General features: G+C 41.8%; 1 protein-coding gene across 1 annotated transcript in view; it reads right to left on the bottom strand.

The window, feature by feature from the left end:
- bin3 (bridging integrator 3) overlaps nt 1–20592 on the bottom strand; it is a 32135-nt gene that overhangs the window by 4296 nt on the left and 7247 nt on the right. Inside the window, exons 2-6 of the mRNA XM_079343685.1 lie at nt 19141–19189; nt 18107–18147; nt 11520–11581; nt 9831–9967; nt 4639–4679 (exon numbers count right to left, since the gene is read on the bottom strand). Of these exons, the coding sequence (XP_079199811.1) occupies nt 4639–4679; nt 9831–9967; nt 11520–11581; nt 18107–18147; nt 19141–19189 (330 nt within the window). The remainder of the gene's footprint in view (nt 1–4638; nt 4680–9830; nt 9968–11519; nt 11582–18106; nt 18148–19140; nt 19190–20592) is intronic.

Raw genomic sequence — 20592 nt, forward strand, 5'->3', positions numbered from 1 at the left:
TCTATGAAATACATTCTCCATCACATGCTCGCTTAATAAAAGTCATTATGAGTTAATAAAATCCTTCCCCTCAACATCTTATTGTAGAGGTACTCTCAAACCCCAGAGGACAGCTCTGCGTTAAGCTTCCTCTAATCTATTATCTAATTACTGTGGCTCAAAACGGCATCCAACTATTCATTTTGCGACAATTATCATATTCCAAATGAAAATATATTCTTGCAACAGGAATCCTGGTTTCAGCACTAAAAATAGGAAAACACTCATCTGTAACTTAGCAACAGGAGTGTGAGCTTCATCCTGGGACTTGTTGCACTGGTTCTATCACTGTTTTTAAATGGGAAGCAGGAATACTGTACACAAGGAATATTCAACCCAATATATAGGAAGCAAACTAATAAATGATAGATGCAAAAATTTATATGGATACAAGATGAGTGTATCATTAGTTTACAGCATGTTTTTAAAATGTTTTAATCTGTTATTTACACAAAAGCCGTTCTAGGGACAGATGCTGCAAATTAGCATCTGCTACAAACACTAGGACATTGTTATTGGCTGTTTTCAGGTTTTCTATGTGTGTTGTGTATGCTCCTATCACATCAAGTGTAATAAATTAATAAAAGGTCCACCCTTTATTTTTTGGAGTGTGGTAGTTAAGCTCCATTTTGATTGTTTCGTTAAAGACAAAGTACATACAGCAACAGATGTGTTTGAATTTGAGGGGAAATAAGATTGCACATGAGCTGTTATTGAAATCCAAGCAGACGTGAAGAAATACCCTTCAGATAAGAAAGACATTGTTTTTGTTTTTTTGTTTTTTAAACACAGCAGTGACAGTGTTTTTTCAGCCAGGTGTCTGCTCCGTGTGAGTCAGGGATAAAAACAATCAGAACGCAGAGTGAGATATAGCATTTTTGAATGACTCATTTAAAACATCTCATCATCTGTGTAGGAGCACTACTACGATTGTTTAATATGTGTGCCTCCTCCCATATTGTAATTGGACACAAAATGTGTGGGCTTCATTTTCTTTTTAATGTCACTTCTTGTCCTGCTCTGATCGGCAGTAACAGCAGATAACCTGTGCACTGATTGTGAAACACAAGAAGAAAGCCTCCTGTGTACCCTCGCTAAGAGTGTGTGTGTGTGTGTGTGTGTGTGTGTGTGTGTGTGTGTGTGTGTGTGTGTGTGTGTGTGTGTGTGTTTGGGGGGGGGGGGGGGGGGGGGGGGAACGAGTGATGTGAACCGAGGCTCAGTCAGACAAGCAGGGATTGTTTACTACAGGAAGTTAAGCAAGGAGTGGTCATGTAGCGTTTGAGTGACATCACAGAGCCTCGCTCAGCCCAGCCCTGCGGCCCACGCTCTACCGCTATTTATAAAATACCACTTTGGCCCAGTTTATGGCAGGGGTGGATGCTGATCCTCACGTCTACTATCTGTTCCAGTGTACACATACTTGAAGCGCCAAGGGATTATGTAACTGCCCTCTAGGCATGACTGCACTCCAACACGATCCTATTGGCTGTTGACAATGTAGCGGCAAACCAGCTTACATGCTGATGGCATTCTCACCAGCACAGTTCACCTGACGGCACGGAGAAATTTCCTTCTGACACACCGTGATGGCCGTGCAGTTTGTGCTCTAAAGTGGGACATCGCTGTCAGCCACTACTCTCTCTGAGCACACCGAGGAAGTGAGGGCCTCTACTCTCCTGGCACTGAAGGAGGAGGAAGAAGAGCCAGACGTAAAGCCAATTGCTTGTTAACCCTTTCCTGTCTTTCTCATACTCGCTCCAGTTGTCTCACAGTTACACTCGGGTGTCTGCGTGCCAGAAGTTATGGTGACTCAGCTGTGTCAAAGGCTCCCACGCAGGACTACGCAGCAGAGTCCAGGATGCAGGTTAATATACAGACTTGGTGATGAATGTTTGCTCTAAAATTGTCCAGGCCCCGGACATTTCCCTCGATGTCCTGACCTAACTACCGGTCAGGCGGCTACGGCTGCATTTGCGGTTAAGTCTTGCTTGAATGAGGTCTCAACACTGGTTGAGGACCGTACGGGGGCCAAGGGCACACCACTGTCCATGTGACAGGTCAGGGTGTGGTGAGCAGGCTGGATGGAAATAGCATCTGGAGCAATGAGTGTGTTTATGAGCAGCTGCCAATCCACAGACAGGCCAGGCCGAGCCGTCAGCCAAGCCCAAGTCTGGTCTAGACACCCTCAGTCTAGGAGGCTTGCTGTCCCTCTTAACGTCCACCATCACATAACTCACTTTGAGCAACAACACACAGCAAACCACTAAAAATATGGCAAAGGGCATTGTTTATGTGTAAATTACAAACTGCAATGTGTCTCAGAAAGAAAAAAAAAAGACTGAAAAGTGTGAGACCAGGTTGCATCACGTGGCGAGTCTAAAGCGGTGCTTACTGTGGGAGGCAGAATCACTACTACCTGCTGTATAAATGGCTCAGGGCAGTGGGCCATGGGAACTTAATAGTGTGACGTACATGCCAGCAGAACCTCTTTTGTGTCAGCAGGGGAGAGTTTGATCTGCCACAACTTGCCTTGTACGTTGTTGATTAAAACTCATGAGAACTCATGCTGCTTGCCTCGTTTCATGAAACGACAGATCAGATGAAAAAAAAGAAGAAAAAATCTGTGGTAAAAAAACCTAAACAGAACAAAGATTACAAAGACTGAACAAAACTTAGATCAACTTGGTTTCCTGCCACCGAAAAAATGTTCGTCATCCCCACAACTAAGGCGATATAGCTTGGTTGGCTCCTGGTTCTATGTCCTTGCTCAAGGGCCAGAGTCCTTCTGTCCTTCAGAGACAGTTGAATGTGGCTGGTCTATTCAGTGCTCAGTTCAGGGCAGAGGTCCCTAAACAGGTTTAAGTTCCGTCTCATCCAAAAGAGCAACGACGCAGAAAGGGCTAGGTTAGGAGGCCGAGATAACACAAATGTCTTGGTGCCCACGCACACCCCTCCCCACACATAAACACAGGGCTGTCACTTAGCTACCCCGCTGAGAAGGATGAATTCAAGTCTGGGCCTGAGAGACACGCACACACACGGGGGGGAAGGATGTGGGAGGATGCCTCTTTTTGTTTGTTTACTGTACATTTTATCATACCAAGAATATTTTTTAATAGCAATTACACACACACACACACACACACACACACACACACACACACACACACACACACACACACACACACACACACACACACACACACACACACACACACACACACACACACACACACACACACACACACACACACACACACACACACACACACACACACACACACACACTCAAGGTCTTCCATTAACATTTAACGTTCTCCTTTTCAACTCTGCACTAATATTCTGACACAAGATCACCACAGAGTATTCGTAGACAAAGTAAACAATGACAAATATTCATTAGTGATGGACTAATGGAATCTTAATGGAAGCTTTAAAGTATTGTAGCTTTTGTGTCTCAGTTTTCTGGAGAGGACACTTTGATACACTCATAACTAATAGCAAGAGGAGAAAAAAAAGTTAATGAAGAGGTCACTTAAGCTTTAAAAGTCATTTAGAAACTTCCTCTGCTCCATTTAAGATCCATGTTAATGCCAAAATACAGTCAGAGTGTGCACTGTCCTGAGACACTCCTCAACCAATCCACAGCTCTGAGCCCAGGAAGCTGGGCCCTCTGCCATATTGTGAGCCTGCCCACACGTCCGCCTGCCGCCCACCAGGAAGAGGAAATTAGAACCATTCTATCCTGTCATTGCTCCGCCACCAGAGCACACACACACACGCACGCACGCACACACACACGCGCGCGCGCGCATGCACTCTCACACACACCCAACCCATTCATGTTTTTTAGTAGGAATTCCTACTTATTGGATATTTTCAAAAACAAGCAAACAGGCATATGGGGTTTAACATGAACTTGGAATAGACACATGTGCACATGCTTTCTTAAAGAGCATATGTTGGATCTCCTGGGAGGGGCCAAGAGGAGGAAGCAAACCTTAACAAGCTCTCCGGAAGATGGGTGGGAATGTCCAGCCACTCCCTTCAGTACCTCTGCTTTGCATGCGTGTGTGTACTTTGTGTGTGTGTGTGTGTGTGTGTGCGTGTGTTTCTGAAAACGTGAGCGTTAAGGAATGGAAAAGCGCTCACTGCCTGCTCAAATGGGGGCGAGTATTAGGAATGAAAAACCAAATAAACTTTCTTCCAGACACACTAACACCACAGTAGCGCCACTCAATACATTTTTACAAACCGTGTTGCTTCACTTCCTGAGGTCCAGCACCATCAGGGTGAAGAGCAGAGCGGGGTCAATAATAAAAAACATCACGGGACACTGGCCTGAGTGTCATATGGATGTACCACAGGAGGAATAAGACACACAAACGGTGACTTGATTGCTTTTACAGTATTGTACTTTTGTTTTGTTATGCAGTCAATGTATTACCCTGAGTGGAGTGCTACACCAAAATATAATCCTAAACTTGTCAGCTACACTATCAGGCCCAGACTCAGTATTGACACATTCGGAGTCAACCTTTGACACTGCAGCAATAACAAACTCTTGAAGAACAACTAAAAACTCAAATGGAAACTTACTTTTTCAGAGGGTCGATAACTGTCTTCTGGATCTGGTTGACCTGAAATAAAAATAAAAAAATCTATTGTTAATATAAGCAATAAGCACCACTATATCAGGGGATGTGAAACTACAAATTGTTATTCATTGTCAACATGAGTTACATCAAAACTGGAGACTGAACAAAATAGCTCGTACATCTCTCTCTCATTAGCTGCTAACTAATGCGGCTGAACAAACATCAGCATTTGTGTGTTTTTCAAACAGAGCACTCAAGAAAAATAAGGAGGGGGGGGGGGGGGGGGGGGGGGGGGGGAGGAGTGCTTGCAAAGAAACTTTCGTGACGTTTTTTATTGTACACAAGCCCTGAGGAGAAAACCCTGAATATTCATTGAGCTTGCGATACAAAAGGATGAAACTGTCAGGGGACGGACATGAAAGCAAAGCCCCACTGATTTCAAATCCTGTGGAGGGTGGGCTGCCGTACGAGATGAAAGTTCTTTGCAAACAAACATTTTAACAATAACAGTTTATATTTCTCTACATTTTTCCTTCTGGTTGCCAGAACCGACAGGGGAAGGAGGGAAGAGAAGGAAGGGGAGGGGGGCTAAATGGAAGTAAACGAACATCCCATCTTGAGGCCTCCAGCCCCGGCACCAAGTCTCATCGACAGAAGTTGGTGCAAAATTAATAAAGTTTCCAGCATCATTTACATTGTAGATTACAAATGACTGTTAGCGCCAGATCTTCCAGTACGACAGAAGGCTAAGTTAACCATGCAGCCTAGTCAAGTGAGGTGTAAATGCTGAGTACGGGGAAGGAGAAATTTAAAGCTGCAAGATGTGAAGTGACAGCTGCATGAGAACAGTGAGCAGCTCCACTAATCATATGTTCACTCACTATTGGATGGACAGTCAATCACACAACAACAAGGAAGCGAGATCGCAGCTGTGCTTTGTAAAAATGCCCTGACCATCTCTGAGAACATACAGCAACACTCACTGCTTCACACCGGCACATTTCCAAGTACAAAATGGTTGATTGTGGTTTGAGGGAAAACAGAGAACCAATAACAAATAAGTACATGGGAATTCACATTTTCTTTGTTTTACATATTCACACCATCCCCCCCTCCCTCCCCGACTCGATCTGCGCCGCTGCTTCTAAGGTGAGAGCATGCAGCGAGGAGGGAGAACAACAGCGGCAGATTTGCTTAAGCATGCTGGTGCCCTCTACCCTCTGCCCCTTCCCACAGAAAGGGGGGGGGGGGGGGAGCTATTCCTTAGAGGCCCTGCAGAGCCCGAGGCCGACGCTCAAGCAGTAGTCTCCATCAGTGAGTCACGGGGCAGAGGCCATCCTGGCACACAGGCCTCCCAAAAATACACACAGATCGCAGAGGAAATCAATATCCCTCCAAACGGAGCATCCTTTACTGCGCTGCCGCCATCTACACTGGGGCTTAGCTTCGGCAGCAGTGTGCCGGCGGGGCTGTGCGCCCTGCTCAGCCCCAGAAATAAACACACAGACCTGGGCCACTGCTGCCTTCATTATCGCTGCACGTTTTATCTGCTGGCTCTCTCACTCACGGGCCCCGCGGCAGAACATCTCGTCTCAACGCTGAGAGAAGAGCAAAGGGTGGATGCTTTTGTGTCTGTTTTGTTGGAGCGATAGGGTTTGCTGTTGGTGCCGTTCGAATCAACAGTCGGCTTGAAGGGAGAAGCTGGAGTAGTGTTTGCAGTGAGCTGTGCAGGGTTTTAAACACCTAGCAAACCTGAGGTGATATTCCACACAGCAGACTGACCAAAAAGTGCTCACAATCACTATTCTGCCTTCAGCTCACTTTCAGCCACTCTACAAAAGGAGCTGCGTAGCCCTGCCCAAGCCTAGAACTGAACATGGTGTTAAGGTGAGGATTTTTATTTAGTAAGACTGAAAGAAGTACTGAGAAAATCAGGTGTGACCTAGCTGTCAAAATCCACTCTGGATCAAAGTGTGTTAAAAAAAAATACAGTCAATACAGTTGGTGACTGTTGTCCTCCTCAAGTGAAAAAGTGTTGCTGCCTCGCTGAATCACTGTCAAACACATCCTGGCTACAGAGCCAAACTGGAAAACTACTCAGCATGGAGCCAGAATATGGAATCACAACTATGCAGTGTAAAGAAAGTGCAGTCTTTATGCAACTAGAGAATACTTTAAAAGGGAAAATCAAAAATTGCATTAAAACAAATGAATGAGTTGACAGAGGTACTGAGGAGGGCCGTACAAGCTCAAGCGGGGTCAGACTGTTCAGTTCTGAATTCAAACAGTGAAAACGAGAAACAAAAAAACAATATGTGATATTCTATAAAATATGAGGAATGTCAGAGAAACAACATGCTGAAAACAGTCAAACTGGCACAAGTGCTCTCCTAGGCACTTGACCAAGCCAAGTCCTGGATCATACACACCCCGGGTCACAAACCCACACACTCCTTCCAGCCCACATTCTACTCCGTCTAGTCACTCGAAATTGCTCCAGTAAACTTTGATGAGCTGTGAGAAGCCAGTCTGAAAAACTGGTTAAAACCAAAAAGAAAAGGAACAAAAGTGTGCTACAAAATTGTTGCCTTTAGTCGACATTAAGCACATTTTTCACCAAACAGAGTCGTTCTTCTCTTAGATCAACTTTTCTCCAAGTAGAAACAAAAAGCATAATTTTTGTTAAGCTTTGGTCCCAGCATGGACGCTCACACATATTGGAGAAAAAAATGGTGGTCATGGTTTTGAAAAAAAGAAAAGAAAAGAAAAAAAAATCACGTCATCTCAACCTAATACATAAAATTACGATGCTACAATTTTGGACTCGACAAAATAAACAATGCACTTTTTAAAAATGCTTTCATTTTTTCCACCTTTGTTTGATCATTGTTGTCTAAAGTTTATGAAATCACTCCGGAAGAAGAAAAGGGAATATTCTTATGGCAACAAATGTGAAAAGCCGAGAACAGCTAACAGCAGGGCAATGAGTCAAGAAAACACAGATGGAAAAAAGTCAATCGGTATATGCCTTAGTATGATCTCCTGTGTTCTATTGTATCTTATCCTCTTTAAAAGTCTGCTCTTCACAGTGAAGTGCCTTGAGGATGCACACAAGCGCTGCCACTATGATTCACATTATAACTACCTTTGGCAATGATTCTAATCAAAAACCTGAAGTGCACCCAGCGAATAATCTGGAGAGTCCTGACAGGAGAAGAAGAGAGTGAGCATGCTATAAAGCTTAGAGTTAAATAAATAAAAAGTATAAAGTGTAAATAAAAAAAGCCTGCCTCTCTACGGTTTACACGGAGGACAAAACATACGAGAGTGAACAAGATAAAGAGGAAAACTCGAAATCAATTACCGGTATGTTTTATCAACCATCAATTAATTGGAAACATGAAGTAAACCTAGCAGAAATATGTCCATAATTCAATTTAATCACTGGTATATAGGAATGAAATGATTCACTCTACTCGGGATACTGGATTCACGATAAGATTCTTTCACGATTTATTTTACAAAATGAGACTAAAATGAGAGTAAAATTATGACTACAAAAAGATTTCTCTACACTTAGGCACCTCTTCATCTCTTTGGCTCTTCAACTCGTTTGGGTGAGCGGGGCTACAAACCTGCTTGTTGTGGTTTGGTCTTCGGAGATACCATGGTAACGCCTGCTTGCTACAACCAACCACCTCTGCTCTACAGCTGCTGACGCTCACCATATTACTGACAGGCTCTGAAATTAACTTTTTGACGGGCCAAGGTGGCGGGTAGATGAAAAAATGTGCCGGCCAAACAGCTGAAATAACAAATAGTGTCACATACACATCTGTTACAGTACATTTACAGTACATGCTCCCCACTGGACCCCGCTGCATTACAACATTACAGACTAAAAACTAAAATCCATCAGAGCATAATAAATTATTCCACTGAGTGGAGACGTTCAAAGACTACAGCGACTGTGAGAGGACGTTGCCATCGTTATGCTAGCTGTGGACATGGTGAAAAGCCAAGCCGTTTGACCGGATCACGTGCATGTGTTGTATGTGTACGTTAGCGTTGAAGTACCTGTTGGCGTGTCAGACTCTGAGCGGGCTCCATGATGCTCCCAGTCGTGACAGCAGAGAGAGGAGCAGGTAGCTGCCATCGTTTTTATGACTTCATGGTAAAACATTGACCCGCTCTGTAGCAGATATCCCTCTGATAGTACTCGCCAAACAGAAAATCTACCCACATTTGGCGCTTGGCTGGTGTTGATTTCTGTTACTGCGATACATTTTCAAGTATCGATGTGAAACATGACAACTTTGAAATCGATTTTTAACTGCCACGATCCATCTTTACATCCCTACTGGTATATGTTGAGTTACATTTGAGACAATTGACTTTAAGCCTTATTGTATGCTACAATTGGCCCCGTGACAGTGAGAATTAAATATTTTTAAATGAGCAACAAAAAGACGTAAGAGAAAAGTATGTGAAGGAAATGACTCTTTATGTGTGGCTACATGGATCGTCTGTGATTGGCCAATGTGTACAATTCTCCAGTGTTAGTACCCACATAATGTAAAGCTGTGATGGGATTTGTTATCTCTATCAATGTCGACTCTTCCCCATAAATGAGGAAATAACCACCGGTAACCTTTCAAGGCATTATTGGGTGGGGTGAACAGCCTCGGATGGAAAAAACCCAACACTGAACCCAAGCCAACAGTTCGTAAAACCAGCATTACAACAGACGCGTTCAAACTGTGACCATTTTACTTGCATGAATGTTGTGGTATATTTCCTTGTTGTGAAAAGCACTTTCCATTGTATGAGTTATTTTCAACCTCAGTGAGTCACAAATGCATCAATCTTCACAGCTGATAACAAGTAGCATGAGCTTATAGAGGATGATGCCACAGATGCTTTTTAAACACAGCAGAAGGAAAGACATACGGATAGTTTGTAGTCCACAGGCTGCACAATATTGACTAATATGAAAAATGTGCATTTTCAACAAAAACTTGTCTTCACTACTTCCTTTGTATGTCTAAGGAGAGAAGTTTCCCCCCCGATACCAATCTCGTGGTATCAGTGCCAACGGCATGTGCCAAGAAGGGAAAGCAGAGAAAGACAGAAGACGACGCAGATAAAACACAGAACATTTGAAGTGTGCAAGAATGTGGGATTGAGTCTGACCTTCTCCTGGTTGAAGGCATCCATCCTTCTCATGGCTGTATCCAAGGCATTCATGGACTCCAGAAAGGCCTGGTCCTGTTCACACAGAGGGTTACTCAGCAGGTCTGCAGAGATCTTCACCGCTGCTTTGGACATAGCTGACAGACAAACACACAAAGAAAGAGGACGCTGTTGATATGTTCAAAATGATGCTTAAGTAAAAGACATTAAAGCAGAAGCAAGCTGACAAAATGATTACAGGAGGTGCCATTTCAATTAAGTAAATGCTGTTATATTTACAGTCTTCTTTTAACCTTATGGAGGAAAAGACTGAATGTCTTCATCCTTATGCTTTGAGGTCTTCAAAGGTGACCTTTATTAAAATCCTAAGAGGAGAAGTACAGTGGGACAGTTTGACCCTATTGTGAAAAGGGGGGGGGGGGGGGGAATCGTAGCAATATTTCTACACTGACAGCACCAATTACTGTTAATCTGCTCTCCTGCCACTTTGTTTAGACACATTGCACATATCAGATCATGGCTTCACTGTCAAAATAAATGAGCTTCACTGAAGAGACACCAGCTGACATGAGTGGCTGTGGTGAAAATGGGCTTCATGGAGATCGGGAACAGTGTTTTCACACTCCCTTGGGATCCTCTCAAGACCATTTTCAACCAATCAATTGTGACCAAGTGGCGTTTTCTGCATCCTTCTCCTTTTGACAAGGAACAAATTGTCTGACATGACATTGTCTGATTTCACTTGATTACAGGGTCATGAGAATCACAGGGCGACTGAAGGGTGGCGCTTTAATTATTAGCGTAAGTAGTGTGCAAATAAGGGAAGCTCCAGTCCCTAATAACCTGGAGCTGAAACAGCAGGAACAATTTCTCAGTGTGAAAATCACAGTTACACTTTCACTGCCTTCTGTTATGTAGTGTAGTTGATACGGTGAACCACAGCGTCCTTTAAAAGACATTATGATCCCTCACCAGCTAATTGGGAGAGCGAGTTCAATAAAGCTCTGCATATCCGCACCCTTGACTTAATGAATGATTGTTCATATAGAAAGCGGTGGAGAAGTGGGTCCAGGTCTTTGTTTGGTAGCAGTAGCTGGAGACGGGACCAGTGCAACAGATGGAAACCATTAATGATAATGAGGGCCTGACAGCTATGACACTTTGATGATGCAGACATCCATATTCAAGAGCACAAAGGAGAGGAAATGAAGAAGCCTCTCACTCCTCCATCCATCCCTGCTCCTCCACCCCCACAACTGACTACTTACCACAGGCCATGTCTACCGCTGCATGCCAGATACACATCTCCAAAACCAGCAAGTAAGCAAATAAGAAGTAGAGTAAACATGGTTTCTGTGGCCGACAAACTTATGAATAAATAAATGAGGCAGACATGTTTAACAAACGGAGCCCGAACTGAACATCCCAACAGAGACGCGCTCTCGATCCAAATCAAACGAGGATAACCTAGAAAAGCCCATGACAAGATTAAGGGGGAGACTCGCAATCTCTCATCTCAATTTCAAGTTGTTCGAAGAGCTGAAACATCACCAAAAAAAACAACCAAGACAACTAAATGTCTTTTGTAGCCTTGAGAAACCTGCCAAGCAACATGCAAGTATGCTGGAAAACGAGTGGAGATCAATGGCACACCCGGCGCCGACACACAAGCGTGGTGGTAGAACACACCTAAATCAGCCTCGGTGCTTTTCTTCATGTCCTTGTGAAGCTTTTTCGTCTGATCCTCGAGCCTGTAAGACAAGAAGAATATTATCAGCCAGCCTCTGATTTAGTGAAACAGTAACAACAACAAAAACAAACAAACAAAGAGAAATAGCTTCTGAAATGCATGTTTAACTATGACATCCTTCAGGAAAAACAACAAAAGGGATAAAAATGATACCGGGACACCATCTCTACACCGGTCTCCTAACAGATCTACATTCTATATCTTAATACCAACTTCACTTTCTCCCACTGTTAAATGTGTTCTGTAGAAAACATTCAAAAGGAAATTAGTATACAAAAATATGGTTCAAGAAAGAATTACACATTTCATTGATTCCACATAAAATGGTATTACAACATCCGTTAGCTAACTAATAATACAGGAAATCCTTCTTGTTACTGTCAAATACATTTGTGCTCAAAAGCATTAATGTCTTCAATCAATCCACAGCACATATTCCATTGATGGGTGTTAAAAAAGGCAATTACTAGACTATGGAGGCAGAAAACACATGCTATTCATTATATCAATTAAGGCAAATGAGGGGTTTAGAATCTCCCCTGAGACTGCTGTCATGTCACCTCTCCTGGTTTGATGAAAATAGGAACGTGATGGGGTTTCACTTCAATGTTTGCTTTAAGAGATTCATTTCACGAGGGAAACAAAAGCCATGTAAACCCATAGGATTTTTGGTTGGGGCACCGCGGCAAACGGTCACATAGCTTTAAAGACGCAAAAGGGTTTGGAAATAAAAATGGGCTGCAGGATTGTGACACTTATGTGTTTTGTAAAGCTGCTTAGGGGGAATAACAAGGTTGCTACAGAATAACTACAGATGCTTGAACAAACCACTGATGTGACCTATCCTCCTTCAATGACGTCTTCTTAAACTATTTAACTCAAGGAGTCAGACTCTGAAGGATTGAGTCTTTTTAGATTTTCATCTTTCAATGTTGTGTTTTCCTATTGGTCCATAGAAAACACAATCTATCAGCCGACACGTGTATTACATGAACCTGAACACAAGTCACAAAACAGATTCAACAGAAAAAAAGATCATGTATAAAACATGAATAATTCTGCGAGGGTAGAATTAAAGCACGGAGCATGTGTCGTATAATGTCGTCCAGTTTGAAGCAAAGATAACTTGGACTTAGTTTACTACAGTCATTGTCAAACATCTATAATCACACGGCCCTGTCATAACACATTTTGTTCACTTTGTCATAAAACAGCATGTAAGGTCCCTGGCAGCTCTTCAAATGTTGCACACACATTCTGTAACATCAGCCGATGTCAGGCAGCATTTGTACTATGACAGCTTTGATTTAGGATTGTGATCGGCAAAGAAATAACATTTTTTGACGATGTCAAAACAATAGGTTAGTAAACTCTAAGCAAGTAGGGTCTAAAAGGTAACTACACATCTTTAATTATTTTCTATCAAAACTTGTTTCTGCATGCTTTTGTTCGTCTTGACATTTTTGGGGGATTTTGCTCTCAATCGCCACGGACCAGATGGAGGTTGTTCCAAAAATGTCATTTGCAATAAATGATGTAACTTCATCCCTCATTGTTCACACCGCAAGAAAAAAAACATCATTCTGTCAGAACAATCTCCACAGTAACTTTGTGAATTTTCTCACCAGCTAGATGTAACTGGGTCTCATGTCAGTTGTCCTCTAAATTAATGAAAAGGTACTTATTCCAGATATTTACAGCACGCACATTTGTAATTGCAGCATTAGGCATTCACATTATAGACTTAACATTAGCAATACTTCAGAGAGGATTAAGTCAGTATCTAAAAATGTCACAGATATCTGCCTGTTTCTATTATGCTTCGGGGACAACATTTATATCACTATATATCAACTTCAGTTTGAAAACACAACAACAGTTTGTTAATTGCTTCTAAAATTGTCAAAAGAAAAATGTCCGAAATAAAAATATCTGGTCAGTTTGATCATTTGTGTTTCTGTGGGTGTAAAAAGGAAAAGCATTTTGGTATTCATCACACATAGCTAGCCTTTGTTATGAATGTGATTCTGCATGCCAGTGGAGTCAATGGAGGGCATCATGTAAAACAAACTAGAACTAAAACAGTCTTGTAAGTTGGCTGACACAGTTAACACTTTAGAGTAATGAAAGGAGACAAATATGAGATGAGGAAAATAACAGTTTAACAGTTAAACCCTGCCAATCATGGAGACTGGGTTTGCGGGATAGTGGGTGAAATCCTCTCACCATGTAAACAAACTAACATGCTCTGAGACCGATGCCTGTACACTCATGATGTCTTCTTGCAGTGTTTGTTTGTGCATATGAAACTCATGTTCCAGATAGCACCTCCTACTTTAAAATGTGTTGCACAATACTGTTGTGTCTTTCTCTGTCAGCACTGACAGTGAGAGAGTTATTCTGGGTGAGCGCCAGGTGAGCCTGGAGTCTCTTTCCAAAAGGTGCTAATAGAGCGGCCTCGTGGAACAGCTGCTCCTTGCTCCAGAGCCCCAGTGATGAGCCACAGTCGTCCCAAATTAAAAACTGGACAGAGGTAACTCCATTCTATATCATGTGCATGGCACTGAAACAAAGAAACCATTTGACTATTCCCCCTTCTGGGGAAATACCTTTCACACGAGAACCGGTCGGGCGTCGTAGCTACATAACTGGCAGGCTATCAAGTGAAATCATCAATCAAAAATGCTGACAACAGTGTAATCACTAGATTTCATTCTGCTACAGCATGTGAGCCTAAAACAAATATTTCAATATTTCCATGTCGACAAAATGATTGAATGCCACCGAAACGTAAAGATGGTCATAAAGCCAGTTTGTATTCAGTCAGCTAAATACAGCCAGCCTGTCACATATGAATGGCTTTTTTTTTTTTTTTTTTAACCAGATAAATAACTGAATGACTTTAAAATTTGATATCAGCTAATTGCAAAATAAAGTAAAGTGCATGTGTTGACAACAAGGTATAGATAGAATAAGATAAAACAGGATAAGGATCATTGTCTCCTGGGGTAAATTTGCCTTGGCCTAAAGTGCAGAGAAAGTAAAGAACTATATGCAATTAACAATAAAAGAGAATAACACAAGACAAGAAACCCATAAAAACATGTCAAGTAAGTCTCGTAAAAAGAAGATAGATACAAAAACACTAAAGGCTGTAATTTGTCTACAACACACCTTGAAATCTATAGATGGGGAGATTTCTACAGGATTGTGGACAAAAAAAAATCTGTGAGCAGCACACATCTGAGAGAAGACTTTTCAGGAGTGAACAAAGGCAGTCTGAGTGTAAAGGAGAAAAGCTGAAGCTGGAACACAGGAAATCTGTGAAGCAACAATAGGAGTAATAAACCAAAATTTTAAGTATTCAGGGGATTCCTTTTTTTTTAGTGAATACAAAGCTTGGCTTTGGAACTGTTGGTTCAACAAAGGTCGCAATTTCAAGATGTGAGTCGCCTCAGCGAAATTTTTATTTCTTACATTTTATAGACATAAAGGGATGCTTCACCCATTTGCATTAAGCTTTGTATCATTAGAATCCTGGCAGCCTTCATTTCCCCCTGAGACGGGAAGGCTCGGTATTCCTTGTCTGAAAAGGAGCCTCCGACGACGTAAAAATCGTCCATGTTGTGTCATCAGAGGCTGCTGTGATTAGAGGAGGTGAAACTACATCGATATCTCAACACACATTCATGTTTCAACAGGTGAAGGATCCCTTTAATAATTTATCAATTTATAAATAATTCGTTGTTGATAACACAAGTAAAGGGTTAGCAGCCCTAAATCTTAGTACAAGCAGTGGCTACAGGTTATGAAGTAAAGAATCAAAAGTTTGAACATGAATTTAATAAAGCATGCCCACCAACTGTTGTAATGAAATGACCAGCTGCTCAATACATTATCTCTGGCATCATATTCACAGTTAATTATAATTACATAATAAAGTGGACTAGTATGATGCCTTCACCAAGCAACAAATGATGGAATAAATGCCAAACAGTCATTTTCTGATTTCTATATTACTCATCCTAGTGGCATCACATCTCTTCTTATTTTCAGGCTCTAGATAACCTATGAGATATTACTTTGCATTCGTAAAGTATACGTATTTTAGATTAAACACAATTGATAACACAAAATCACAGGTTCAATTAAACCAACCCCCCTTTTGTCGAGCAGAAACAAAGCAAAAACCGGACCGATGTTGAGGCATACCAAGTATATTTAGGTCACGGAGAGATGTGTTGATATGGGTCTCTAGGGTGGAGAACCTGAATGTCTGTACATGCCTGCTGCTCTGACTCATCTATAAGGTCTATTGCCACCACACCTTCCTGATAATGGGCCCTCCTACTCAACAAAACCTGAGAGGAAAATGGTGCTCCCACTCATTGTACAGGGCCCTCGGGGAGTTTCTAGAACCTCTGCCTCCCGGATGTAACCAGCTCTCAGGTCCTGGGTGTTTATGTGCTCTAAACCCCTCGATGCTTAATAGGTAGCTAAATAATAGCTTTCAGCAGTTTAGAAGTATAGTTTTCTTGTTAAAGCTCTTACATCTTCATGTAGAAAGAACTTGTAGGACATTTTTCCTTTTTTTTTTTTTTTTAACTTAAAAGCCTAAATCAGTGTTCATCCACTGGCTGCCTGTGGGCCACAACCAGCCCCCCTAAGCTTCTTATCCAACCCCCAGTATAAAGTGGGTACAGAAAGTATTTAGACCCCTTTCAATTTTTCATTCTTTGTTTCATTACTAAAATCAAAAAAGAAAAACTGAAATATCACATGGTCATAAGTATTCAGACTCTTTGCTGTGACGCTCATATTTAACTCACATGCTGTCCATTTCTTCTGATCCTCCTAGAGATGGTTCTGCTCCTTCATTGGAGTCCAGCTGTGTTTAATTAAACTGATTGGACTTGATTAGGACAGGCACATACCTGTCTATATAACACCTTACAGCTCACAATGCATGTCAGAGCAAATGAGAATCATGAGGTCTGTCCAAGGAGCTCAGAGACAGAATTGTGGCGAGGCACAGATCTGAGCAATCGTAGGAGAAGAGCATCGGTGAAAGAATTAAAGAAGAACCCAAAGATCACTGTGGCTGAGCTAACAGAGATGCAGTAGAAAGATGGGAGAAAGTTCCACAAAGTCAACTATCACTGCCGCCCTCCACCAGTCGGGGCTTTACGGCAGAGTGGCCCGACGGAAGCCTCTCCTCAGTGCAAGACATGAAAGCCTGCATAGAGTTTTCCAAAAACCACAAGAAGGACTCCCAGACTGTGATAAAGAAGATTCTCTGGTCTGATGAGACCAAGATTGAACACCAGGCACTGCTCATCACCTGCCCAATACAACCCCAACAGTGAAACATGGTGGTGGCAGCATCATGCTATGGGGGAGTATTTCAGCAGCAGGGACAGGACGGCTGGTTGCTATTGAAGGAAAGATGAATGCGACCAAGCACAGAGAAATCCTGGAAGAAAACCTCTTCCAGAGTGCTCAGGACCTGAGACTGGGCCGAAGGTTCACCTTCCAACAAGACAGTGACCTGAAGCACACAGCTAAAATAACAAAGGAGTGGCTTCAGAACAACTCTGTCACCATTCTTGACTGGCCCAGCCAGAGCCCTGACCTAAACCCAACTGAGCATCTCTGGAGAGACCTGAAAATGACTGTCCACCAACGTTCACCATCCAACCTGACAGAACTGGAGAGGATCTGCAGGGAAAAATGGCAGAGGATCCCCAAATCCAGGTGTGAAAAACTTGTTGCATCATTCCCAAGAAGAGTCATGGCTGTACTAGCTCAAAAGGTGCTTCTAGTCAATACTGGGCAAAGGTTCTGAATACTTACGACCATGTGATATTTCAGTTTTTCCACTATTCATAAATTTGCAACAATTTCTAAAATTTTTTCTTTTCTGTCAAGATGGGGTGCTGAGTGTACATGAATGAGAAATACAATGAACTTTTTTTTTATTTTAGTGAATGGCTGCAATGAAATACTAAATACTTTCCATACCCACTGTATAAAAGTATCTCACAAAACATAAAAATAAAGTCACAAGGCTGAAATACTTGCATCAGGGTAATGGGAGAAATTATATTTCCCCTCTGACACCTACTTCTTCACATCACAGCTTTCAGGTTTAAGTGCAAGCACACTTTAGAGTCTGTCTGAATTCTTCAGAGGTTTAGCTGAACATAAATCAAAAGTAAACTGACCGTCGTGATTTCTAATTTCACACAGCACCGTCGCTTAAATGTGGATCCTTTCACAGGTTAGTGTTGTAAACAGAAAAGTGACCAAACGCAAGAGTGACTGTCAAATTGTGACAGAGAAACTGTAAGTATGTTTAGTGAGAGTTTCTCAAGAGTTGACACTAAAAGCTAAAACACCTAGAACAGCAGAGTTATAAGAAAATAAACATATCTAACACTGAATAAGATGGTATGTATGAAAAATAATGCAACTAATAAACCTCTCGTTTGCTATAATATAGACCTTGATTAAAAATCTAACTTACTTTTGGAGCTTGTCATATTCTCGCTCAAAGTCTCTTTCAACCTAGAAAAGAAAAGAATATCATTTAAAATGTTTGAAGTTCACAACACATGAAGTGAGTTACATTTCATTGTCCTTAACTGTCACTGAATGAACACAGGATCATCAGAGTGCTTTTTGATAGTGAAGGGAATGAAGTCCAAAGTAGATTTGATTAATTCCCCTTCATCAGAAAACTTGTTTCTTTAAAGACATAATGGCGTGAGATGAATAACACTAACAACAATTAGTGATACCTTTTTTGTAGAGTCAAGAAGTGTGCTGCCATGTTTCAGCGGTTTACCCCTTTAACTTTATCCCAATAGTTGCTACGTCTCAGGATCAGGGACTTTTCGGCGGCAAGAGACCACAGCTAACTAATTGCATTTCCACCGGGTTCCAGCGGTTAAAATGCAGGTTAAATACTTCAGTATATCGAGTTTCCGGGGTCAGCTAGGGCTAAGACAGCTTATACAACCATGTTTCTAAAACATGCATGCACACAGAGGCTGCCTTGGTTCCTGTCTTGTGGTTTTGTGGGTTCTCGGATTTAAACACAGAGGCCAAAACAACGAGGATGGCAGCTGACAATTGGTCACTAGTGGACAATGTAACTGGGAGGCCTCTAACCCACTCTCTGTTTTTTTTCCTAAGATGGCACAGGAAGCTGGAAACCCAGTCCTACAGTGACTACCGGGCCACACAACCATTACACTGGAAGTGGTTTTGTCCTGCAAAGAGAACACCCACTCATTGTCACTTCAAGGTAACCACGTCAGCCCCCTTACATGGCTCAGACAAATCCAATAATTCTTTTTAATGATAATATTTAGAATACGATCCGTTTTGTTGGCAAGCCCAAACACTGGGACATAATGTACGTCAAATTCTTTCTTTAAAGACAAAAAATACTCTAAGTATCTATTCTTTTTTTTCTTTTTTTATCTTAAATGGATTTTAGGTCTTCAAGCTTTTTGACTGATGAGTGAAATGGTGCAAGGTTTCATCTGTACTTACAGTTTTAGAGACAATCTGCTTCTTTGGTTGTCCAATCTTGAAGGGAATCCTGAACACAAAAGAAAGAACATGTGACAGACATTAGCAACTGGAAAATTAGGATCCAAAAAGGTTGAGATACTGGGCACTAAGAGCTTCAGCAGTTGCATGATGGGTAACCAGAGGCAGGTACAGGTCTAAAGGTGAACAGGCACCTCTTTCAGAGGCCTGACATGGACAATCTAAAGTTGTTAATTCCTGCCCCTCTGGTGTGTGCAGTCAAAGCCAAGTGCATTAACTTCATGTCATCACTAAACACATCTGGCTCCCATTAGAGGCGGATATCACTACACAGAAGTGGTTGTCCCTTCTTCTCAGCCTGGCTTCAATTCATGACCCCAGCTGGCAATCAAACACAGATGCAGTCGCTATATTGAGTAGAAAACACCAATTGCTCAAATGTATTGGAACTCAAAGGATGCACACATGACAATGAGTTTAAGAAGTAAACTTAAAGCTGATGCTACAAAATCAAAAACACAAACACAAAGTGCTATACAGTGCCTAATCTTTAGACTGAAAAATACAAACTTTTCTTCACTTGTAAAAGACAAACACTGACATCTTGCTTGTAGTGAAAACTTTAAACAAAAAAGAAACATCCTCCTCCTTAGTTAAAACACTATTTTATCCCCCTTTCAATACCTTGCCTATGCCTTAATAAGTTGCTGCCAAACGTCAAGAGAGCTTTTTGGAAACCATGACACAGAAAACACAGCATTCCCAATGTGCTTGGCTCCTGGCTGTCATTGATGTGCCACTAATAGCCTGAAATCTAAGGTATATGATGGACAGTTGCTGCTGACAGGCGGGGTGAGGCAGCAGCTGCGTCAAAAGAAAGGTGTGTAGACTAATGAGATGGAAAAGGGAGGGTGTGATGCAGGGCCTCGTTGTGCAACCGGGGAATGCTACTGATGTGTGGGGAAGATCTTTTTGATGACAGCTCAATCACAAAACTCAACATGGTCAAATAACAGCAGGATTAATCTAGTAAAAGACGAATAAAAAAAAAATAAAAAAAACAGGTTTCACTAGCGGCTCAGGTATCAAGATTCATTTGATCTACAATCTCTTGACTGATTTCATGCTGCATCAGGAGCCAATTCTCCTGACATAAAACATTTGAACATTTTCAATTAGTCTTCTTCTCACAGCATTGTGCCGAAATCCTGATGCTTTGTTGTTGCTTTTGGCGAAGGAAAGTAGTTTCACCCATGGTGTCATCACTTGGGTGAGCCAAGATGGAAAATAACCACTGTAATTACTCACTGCCATTGTACGTGACTCACCTTTCTCCGATTACCTGATCAGTTCACTTTAACGTCAAATTACATACTTGTCATTCTGTCTTTGTTTTTTTAAAATATGATGGCGTACATTATCAGAAAGTTCATTTTAAGATGAATGCAGTAT

Source organism: Symphodus melops (assembly GCF_947650265.1).
Source record: "Symphodus melops genome assembly, chromosome: 1".
NCBI lineage: Eukaryota > Metazoa > Chordata > Actinopteri > Labriformes > Labridae > Symphodus > Symphodus melops.